This window comes from Hippocampus bargibanti, linkage group LG11, assembly GCF_051943395.1.
Source record: "Hippocampus bargibanti isolate YZ-2025 linkage group LG11, ASM5194339v1, whole genome shotgun sequence".
NCBI lineage: Eukaryota > Metazoa > Chordata > Actinopteri > Syngnathiformes > Syngnathidae > Hippocampus > Hippocampus bargibanti.
The window spans coordinates 14,677,578-14,687,613 of NC_142744.1; the positions used below are offsets into that span (position 1 = coordinate 14,677,578).

Here is a 10,036-nt window from a genome sequence, read left to right on the forward strand (position 1 = left end):
GATCAAAGCGTCCTTATCACCAGTGGATTAGAAATGTTACGGTGAAATGTGCACGTCTGCGACAAGCCAAATGTTGAAAGCAAACATGAAGCTGTAGCATCTATTGACAAAAAGCGATCGTTTCATATCTCCTGTCCCATGTATATCCGCTTCAGTTCTACGTATGCATCGGTGCTCTGCGCTGACGTTACTTTTTTCTCATCGTGGGCTCCTCAAGCCATGCATCTATGCAGCCGCAGACTGTCCAACAGCACAGACCTTTCTAGTGAACAAAGCGGGGCTGTGAACATGCTGCCCGTTAGCGGGGCATAAAAGCACAATCGCCCCAGGTGTGTTCAGCGATGACAGTCAAATATCTGTCTGACCTACTTCAAATCTCCGTTCCCTCAGGTCCTCTTCCTCCCGCCACCTCTGTATGCCCTCTGCCCGTCTCACTACGATGGGGTGCAGCGCTTTCAGCCGCTCCGATCCCAAACTCTGCAACTCACTCACTTCCACTCAACATCCGTAACATTGAGTCCCTTCCTACTTTCAAATCTTACCTCAAAACCCACCTGTTTAAACTTGCTTTCATGGTCTAGTTTAATCTGCTGTTTTATTTTTTATTGTTTTATGTATTGTTTTTATTGTAAAGTGTCCTTGGGTGTCCAGAAAGGCGCTTGTAAATTGGATTGGATTGGATATGCCTTTATTAGTCTCACAGACAATTCACAATTCAATGTATTATTATTATTAAATGGCACCGACATTCCTCCTAATCAAAAACAAGGCAGGCATATTCACGCTGGCGGGAAGGTGCGAGCAATCGACACGGTCTTCTCCTTGATGAAAGTGGTGGCCAAAAATGCTGCCATTTCTTGCCGATTCTTTGGCCAGCAGCATTGTCCATTCAAGTGATGCAAAGTGACAAAAGCTGTTAAAATGTTGCTCAATGCAACTCTGTGTTACTGTAGTTGACTTTTTAGTGTCATTAGCCATTGTCTGTCCCCTTTATAAAAGGTGTGTGACAGCAACTTGCTGGCTGGTTAACAAGGTGACATTTTAGGCTTCTTGCAGCCACCAAGGAAACAACAAGGCCTTTCCTCCAATTTGAAGCTCGTCAAGATCCCCCCCACCACCCACTCATCCATCCATCCCTCCCTTTTTCCTCCCTTGTTCCCAAGTGTGGGAATCCTCATTTGCTTCAATCCATCACCGTGAAATGTCCACTCGAAGCCTCGTTGCCGCTGTGAAGAGCTGTTCATATTAGTTTAAAGCCGGCAAGCGCTTGAATAAGTGATTACTTAAGCGATGCATGTGACATTGACCTAATTGAAAGGGCTGACCATTGTGCGAGATTTGAATAGCCCTTAGTCTAGTAGGATGCGGTCATATCGTTGTTAGCCATTTCAAGTAGCTGTAGTTCAAAGTGTAGTGTTCAAAGCGATGAATATCCGACTGTTATTTTTGCTTTTTTGAATGTCGCTGTGCCGATGACCATTTTGTGTTTGGGAGCCTTTTACTGAGCGAGTTGCTTGTTCTCTAGCCACAAAGGGACATAAGTCTTCTTGTGCCGGTCCCAAACCCGGATAAATACAGAGGGTTGTGTCAGGAAGGGCATCCGACGTGGCCAAAACAAACATGCGGATCAAACCTCTCAAGATGGAGGACACTGATTTGCTGTGGCGACCCCTTGAAGGGAAAAGCCCAAAGGACAAGAAGAAGATTTGTGAGGGATAAGATAAGATGAAATAAGAAAAGCTTTATTGATATTACAATGGAGGAATTACCTATTCACAGTAGCAAAGTTATAGAAGGAAGACGTAGGGAAGAAAATACTGTATTGAAGCTGCTGCAAGGCTCGCCGTGCCAACTTGAAGTAACAACAAAACAACACAACACATAAGACAGTCATTCAATCTTCAGAATCAGAATCAGAATCAGAATACCTTTATTCGTCCCGCAATGGGGAAATTTGCAGTCCACAGCAGCAATTGTAGAGGGATGGGGTTGGGGTGGGAGTGAAAGGATAGTAAACAAGATATTCTAAGCATAACAAAATAAAAATGTCAACTGTATACTGTGCAAATGTAGATGTGCAAAAACCGTTCTATAAACAAGACTGTACATAGTGCAGAATCAAGAATTGCATTTAGATATATTGCAACAACCCATATTTACAAGTGTCCAGTTTTTTTTTGTTTTTTTTTTCACATGTGATCATTGGGAATTGTGAAGCCTGACAGCAGTCGGTAGGAACGAGCGGCGGTACCTCTCCTTCTTGCAGCGCGGGTGTAATAGTCTCTGGCTAAAGGAGCTACCCAGAGCTGTCAGGATGGGCAGGAGGGGGTGGGAGGGGCTGTCCGTCATAGCTTTTAGTTTAGCTAGCGTCCGTCTGTTGCCCACCTCCTCAAGAGAGTCCAGCGAGCAGCCCACGACAGAACTGGCCCGCTTGACAAAGCGCTCCAGTCTTTTTCTGTCCACTTTTCTGCATCCTCTTAATGATTTCACAGATTACACTGCTCCACTTTGAATTGTTAATATCGGGTAATTAGATTGCTACTAAATTGCCCTATAGACCTTTTTTTCACTCATCCTGAATCCGCCCTTGTATGATTTTTTTTCCTCTAACATAATCAGGTTTCCATTTGAGTAATACTGCAATGTAGTATTGAACGTCATAGTTTTTGATGATTTTGGTTCAGTTTGCCCAGCAATAAATAACAACATAATCAATTCTGTAGGATATTGGACAATCTTTTCAAGGTTAAATTTAAAAACCAAAATTGTAATAAAAAATAGCACGGGGTTGAAGATTTTTTAAATCAATTCAAACAATGGTTTTAGAATAAAGTAGAGAGAAACGAAGCCCAAATTTGCTGTGGAGAGTTTTTCTTTAACTCCTCCATCATTGTCATCCACAAGAAACACTTTCCAATTTTGGGGTAAACCAGAAAACAGAAAGCATTGTGATTATTCAATTGAAAATGAAGGATTTTGTTTCAAAATGGACACACAAAGTCTAAAAATAATAATATCCTCTCCTCTTTCATCTAGAACTGCTTTGTGTCACAAAGGGGGTACAGAAAGTGCTGAAGAATCAATGACTCTCGGTGCCTTTGTGTTGTCATATTATTTGTTATTTATTTATTTACTTATTTATTTTATACTTTGTTACTTCTGGCTTGAGTGAACGCTGGCATGTGTGGCTGCCACTGCTCACCCGCAGAAAAAATATCCTGTGACTGTAATGTGTCCTTGAGAGTTTTGAAAGGCGCTTATAAATGAAATGTATTATTATTATTATTATTATTATTATTGGTAAAAAACTGCAATTGTGCGAATCTTAGCGAGAGGTTTCAGCGATGGTTGACATATATTTTTTCCAACCTTAAGGAATGAGAGACATTGACCAAATGGACTCCTCTCTTTAAAAGTCAGTTTTAAGAATCAGTCCGGCAAAAAGTGTCATGATATATTTTAGTTTTTGGGTTGACTCATCTCTAAATCCCTGCACTTACTTCAATGCAGGGATCCCCAACAGAAAACGCCTGTGGAGTTTTCCTTCTGAATGCAAATTTCTTTCGGAAGGGTCAGATCCTGCAGGCCCAGCAGGTCTGATCAAAGCCTCCTCCTCATCTTCGCACCTCGAGATGAGGTGTGAACCTTAAGCAGCCGCCCCCCTGCAGACAGGGGCCTTGTTTGCACCCTTTGGGTGTCTGCAAAGCCAACCAAGGTCATTTGCAGGCTTTGAAAAATGTTCAGGCTTGAAAATGATTCAGGCAATGCATACAGAATGAATTCAAGGAAATGACATGAAATGTCCAGTATGCAGGACTTGGCAGGGGCAAAGAGTGAACTGAAAAGGATGAGAAAAAAACGTGTCCGTCAAGAGATTTATATATACTTTTTATTCTCTCAGAATCAAAATGAATCTAAAAATGGAAGAGGATAAATCAAGTGAGAAGATCACAAAACTGCTGAAGCGGTTGAATTATTCATACTGCCCATATTTAGAATGACTAGCTTATGCAGATGCAAACACTAAACAATTTTCCAATCAAAGATCAGAGCATTGTCATCAAATGGTGAGTATTTTTACTTTATTTGAATGTTGCTGATGAATATTATCCTTGCTGTCATTGCTTTTTTATCGAGTATCTTCATCTTCATCTGGTGACCCCTGGAGGGAAAAGCCCAAAGGAAAAGAAGAATGGATACAAAATGATGATGATCAACGTCACACCATAAAAGTAGACAAAAGGGCCTTAAAATCATCATTCAAACCATTTGTCCCTAGTATTGTGACACCTAGGAGTTAGTTCCGTAGTAAAACGTGCAGTCTACGGCTAAAGAGTACCATCTTTACCCTTTCCTCAGTCGCAAGTGTTATGGTGTGACAAACGACACTCTGTACGCACATCACAGAGCACAGTCGTCATTACGAGTGCACCATTGACTTATTATTATGCGGCCAAAGGAGTCAGGATGGGAGGGTGAATGTCTGTGACCCCTGTGGGGGACCGAGTCCCCCCCCCCCCCCCCCCCCATCACATGGTAATGTGGCCTATTAACATGATCTTTTTTATTTTATTTTAGATCCATTTTCCAGACCGCTTTTATCCTCATTCTGGAGCCTATCCCAGCTGTCTTCGGGCACTAGGCGGGGGACACCTTAAACTGGTTGCCCGCCAATCGAAGTGCACACAGACACACACACACATTGGCATATTTTATTGTATATTTATTTATTTGCTTATTTATTGCTTACTAGGTTGTCTGTATTGTGGATTCATTGCAAAGTTTTACAATGTTAATTATGCAAATCACATGTAAGCCGAATGTGGAGCAACGATTCTCAACCATTGCGCCTTATCTAATTTCAAATGTTCACATTCATTGGTTTGGAAATGATGATTAATTCGCAAAGAACAAAAAAAAAAAAAAAACAAACAAACACGGAAAAAACCAATTGCCTTTGTTTCTTGAATCATTGCCAGCGATGTACAATAATTGATGTAAATGTGAATGCTCTTCTGGTAGATGCCAAAAAGTAGAATTAAACGGTGTCTTCTCTCATTGATATTCATCTAAAACAATATGTTTGTAGACAGAGTTCATAAAAATTCCAGTTTGCTACGAAAACGTCAGTATTCTTCCACATGCCTTGTTTGCCTTATTAGTTTTAAGTTTAGAAAAGAACAAGGTTTTGTTGACAGTGTGACCTGCACTCCTGCTTTGTGTCCAACTTTTTGGCACTGTCAACGCAACAAACTGTGACATTGTTATAATTATGATGATCAAAACTGACCAATTTAAGCCATTGCAGAATGTCAACCAACATCCCAAAACTGAGGGGAAAAAAATGAGATGGCTCATTTGAAGCAAACTTCCATGAAAAGTCAACTTTCACCAAATCATTTATTGTAAAAGTTCTCTGTTGGTGTTTCATACATATAAATATACATTAAAAAACACTATAAAATATATCTATGGAATAATTTACACAATTCTGTTGTGACATTGTTTTGGGGTAGTGCGCCATGAGATGCTTTTCAAATGTAAAATATGAATCTAATAAAAGGTAAGGAAAACATTTCTTTATGTTTGCCCTCTATATGAGGTAGTCATGATTCCCAACTGATTTGCATTTGAAAAGATTGACTGACTGTACATGTGACACGTTCGGGTGTGACATATATATATATATATATATATATATATATAAATAAATTCAATTTGTGAAAAATATACCAAATTGTGTTAATCGAACAGCCTAATTGCCCAAGTTGTTTTTAATTTACTATAACAATAATAATGTATATTGTAGATAATAAATTAGAATGTAGATAATAGATATAACGGGTGTTAGATAGATATAACGGGACTTTTTTGGGGGATGACTCCATTTTATTTATTTTTCTACTTTGATTGTTCAATGGTGTGACTATCGCAAGCCTTTTTGCTGTCGCATCAACCCAGAGCGCAGTTAAATGGCGTCTCAAAATTAATGAATGGATGAATGACACCCCTGCTTTAAAATATCTGATGGCGTACAACCCCCTGAATCTACCATGGTCTCCAAACACGTATGGAGCCATTTAAGCACACACATCCCGACACGTCCCGCGACTCTGATTCTTCAGACGAAAAGACTTGACTTTGTTCCGACTCCTCGGAAGAGGAACCCTGACTGTGCTCTGAGTCTGTGTCCTCCAGGTCAGAGGAGAGGTCGTCGCCGGAGGCGGAGGAAGAAGAGGGATCTGGGCACACCAGCGAACCCGGTGCCATCGGGGCAGTGGGGGCAGGCGGGGACCGTGGGCCACCGTGGCGATCTGCGTCCAAAAGCGTGGCCCTGAGGTGGTCCTGGCCGTGCAAGGGCATGCTCTCCAGGAGGTGGTTGAGCAGCTGGGCCCCCACAGTGGCATCCATCCCTGGGTTGCTGGACACAAAAGTGTGTACGTCGTGCATGCACTGGATGTATCCAGCTGCAAAACGCTGGCACGCCTCTCGGTTGATGGCGTCTGCCTCTGGAATCAACAGAAACAAAAAATTGAATTCGACCCTGGTAAAGATTTCAGATTTCAAATTGTTTTTGAAAAAAAGTGAACAAAACATTATTTTTTTACAACTTCAACAATTTTTCATAAAAAGATTATGCATATTCAACACATATGTGTTCTATAAACAATATGGGTGTAGTCTTGGGGAAATCCAGGGATATATATATATATATATATATATATATATATATATATATATATATATATATATATATATATATATATATATATATATATATATATATATATATATATATATATATATATATATATATATATAGGGAGTCCAGTAAAGTCTCGTTATATCGATATTCAAGGGAGTCCGAAAAAATGTCGATATAACCGGGACTATCGATATATCCGACCCTGTTTGCATGTAATTTTCTCCGTGCGTGCATAGAAATAGTATCGATATAACCGGGACTATCGATATATCCGATATATATATATATATATATATATATATATATATATATATATATATATATATATATAATATATATATATATATATATATATATATATATAATCTAATTAAATCAATGAATTGATAATATAATTTGATAAATTAATCTCTGAATATGTGAATCCATGGGTGGCGACCTGGCTATAGTTAAGATGTAATATCATAATTGGCCACTAGATGACAGGCATGTCCTGGTTGCACTTAGATCAGCTCTTAAAATGCCAGACACCACTACTAGTTGCTTAATAATATTACAATTTGGAGTAGGTTGATTTTTGAAGGAAAAAAAATCAAAAATGTGGTTTTGCATTTGATGTTTGTGTCCTGTTCAATAAAATACAGTAATATATAATAATGAATAATCATTTTTGTACAAGTGGTCCTTTACATTGGAAAAAAAGAAAAAAATCACTGTAAAGAAAAACAGACCTTTGAAAATAGTGTACAGCAAAAACAAATCAGTCGTTGAAATGCGACCTATATTTTTTCTAGCGGAAGAACGTCCAGTGTTACACCTGTAGCCTCGGTGCCAAGACTGTATACACAGTATACTATACACTGTATAGTGTACCAATGCGCTGACCAGAGGAACTAGCGATCACCGCTGCGCTTAATGAATTTGGAAAAACAGATAATTTGTTGAAATTTGACTGAACTAACCTGTATTTAAACAATGACAATCAAAATCCAAGTAGAATTTGTCCTAACTGCCCCAGATTTTTTTCATTAAAACTGGAACATTCACGCCATTTCCTCAATCGTCACCAAGTCGTATATACGAGGTCATCCGCATTCCCAGCAGACTTCGAATGGAGCATTCTGCCCGGATTTGGGCTGCGGTTTGCCAAGTGGAAGCGAGGCAAACTCGAGTAAAATGTTACCTTTTACGGCCATAATCTTACTAAAACGAAAACACGAAAGAATAACCCACAACATCAATGGCGTTTAGCTTCACCTTGAGCCCGGTTTTGTAGAATGCTCTCCACCCGTTTGACCGTCATCTCCAGCACTTCGGCATTCTCCATCTTTGAATGGAACTGCTACTCAATACGCACACAATATTCGTCACGGTTAGCTCCAATTTAAAAAAAGAGAATGATTCGCCTATTAAAAATTTATTCACGACTTGTTGATTACCTCAGTATCCGCCATGAGAACTCTGAGTTCGTGTAAACTGTCGTTGATTCGAGCGCGTCGTTTCTTCTCGACTAGGGGTTTCCTCATCTGGACGTATAGAATTGGTGTTAAGGGCACCAAAAAACAACAACGACGACGTTACATTTCCAATGAATCGTTTTTTAACTGCATGGTGAATAATTATTGATATTACCTTTCTGTCAGACTTCAGTCCGCCTGTATAGTGGTCAGTCGGCGTGTGCTTGAGGGTGGGGGGCATTCTTGCCACCCCCTAAAAAACAAAACCGACGAGAACCTTGAAACTGTCTTTGGAAGCCCCCCCCCCCAAAAAAAGACACAGTGCAGAGACAGATGTTCTCTGCCAACAGACTTCTTTTTAGTGCTTAAACTGGAAGGGGAGACATGGGCAAGGTATATATGACGCCTGCTTTACATATAAATAGGGCGAAAAGCCACCAGGGCAGGAGGAGGGGTGTTAGCAAGAACCCCCCTTTCAATTTGCTAATCTGTACCCCAAATTCAATCACAGAGGAAAGGCTAAAACGCTACATGTAAATTAAATGTTTTCTGATTAATGTCATAAAATGACTGATTGTTATCATAATTTAAAAGCACATTCCCACTTCAACTTTTGAAAATATCAAAACTAAGCCCCTTTTTCTCATTCATATAGGTGCAATGAGACAGTCAGTTCAGTCAAAGCCAACAATGCAGTGTTCAAAGACCCATGTTTTCACACCTACGAGTACTTGGTGATTTCCTCTGGGTGCAAACGTAATTGAATGACAGTTTATTTTGCCCTTTCAGTTCATCTCTAGTACAACATTCATGACTGTATGTTAGCTGCATAAAGAGTGGCCCATATTGTCATGTGAATAATAAAACAGTTAACCATTATAGGCCGGTCTTCAAAGTTTATGTCTAATATTCATTGACAGTGATTCGCTGTGCCGACCCCTGAAGGGAAAAGCAGATAGGAAAAGAAGTTCCTGTTTCTTAAAAAAATAACTCCAACTAATTTTTAATCTTTGAAGTTGCTGACTGTGCCCTGGGTGACCACCTGTGATTTTTCTGGGATGCAAGTCCATCACTTGCACTGTGATAAAACTTGAGCCTGTCTTATTAAAATCTTCACTGACTCCCTGAAGAGAATCTTCTAAAGATGAATGTTCAGATGAATTTTTCTCCATGTCAATTGATGTCTGTTTTCGCATGGCAGATCAAGGCGTAATCAATGTGACAGACACTTTGTATAGTCGTTCAACACAAAGTGGATATCCGCAAGGCAGGCACCACGGACAAAGTCAAGACGAGATATGCGTTTGGCCCAAGTTGTAAGAATTGAAACGTGTTTGATTTGTTCAGATGATGAAAGTGTATAGCAGGATCTGAAAAAGCATTTCTCACGAAAGCTAATTTTTGTGACAACTTCAGATCAAAACATTTTTATGTGCTTGTAGGTGATACGTCTGCTGTTTTCTTTTAGGCTTGCAGTTCCTAACAAGCAAGCAGTGGTCAACATGATCATCACAGACTGTCAGAACCAGGCATGAAAACGCATTTCTTTGTGTTTATTCGTATACCTCTGCAGGACTGTCTCATGTGATATTAAACTAATGATTAACGATTTTTAGGGCACCGTCTCTGTAAAACATTTGATATGGGGGATACAGAGACCCAGAAGACCTTGAAGGAAACAGCTGACTCCGTAATTGGAAGACCAACACTACCTGGCAGAAGCAAACACCTGCCAAACCAAGCCAATTTACAATATTGCAAATGGAACCAGAAAACATATTAACTCATTCGTTGCCAGACATGTGCAAATCAGTCCACTCCAGTGCCAGGGTTTTTGTCATTGTCACTCAAATTCCAGGACCCACAGAATATT

At 39.8% G+C, this 10,036-nt stretch overlaps 1 protein-coding gene across 1 annotated transcript; it reads right to left on the minus strand.

The window, feature by feature from the left end:
• Window positions 1–5,750: 5,750 nt before the first annotated feature.
• hes6 (hes family bHLH transcription factor 6) lies at window positions 5,751–8,448 on the minus strand. The gene is made up of 4 exons (XM_089008415.1): window positions 8,339–8,448; window positions 8,146–8,232; window positions 7,964–8,048; window positions 5,751–6,509 (listed from the first exon to the last, which is right to left on the minus strand). The coding sequence occupies exons 1-4, from the start codon at window positions 8,402–8,404 to the stop codon at window positions 6,049–6,051; spliced, it is 699 nt and encodes a 232-aa protein (XP_088864541.1). The 5' UTR covers window positions 8,405–8,448; the 3' UTR covers window positions 5,751–6,048.
• Between the last annotated feature and the right edge of the window lie 1,588 nt (window positions 8,449–10,036).

Coding starts and splice junctions, on each gene's coding strand:
- hes6 (XM_089008415.1), bottom strand. CDS start 8,404: ATGCCCCCCACCCTCAAGCACACGCCGACTGACCACTATACAGGCGGA. Junction 8,233..8,338: donor GACTGAAGTCTGACAGAAAG/GTAATATCAATA, acceptor CTATACGTCCAG/ATGAGGAAACCCCTAGTCGA. Junction 8,049..8,145: donor TTCTCATGGCGGATACTGAG/GTAATCAACAAG, acceptor CGTATTGAGTAG/CAGTTCCATTCAAAGATGGA.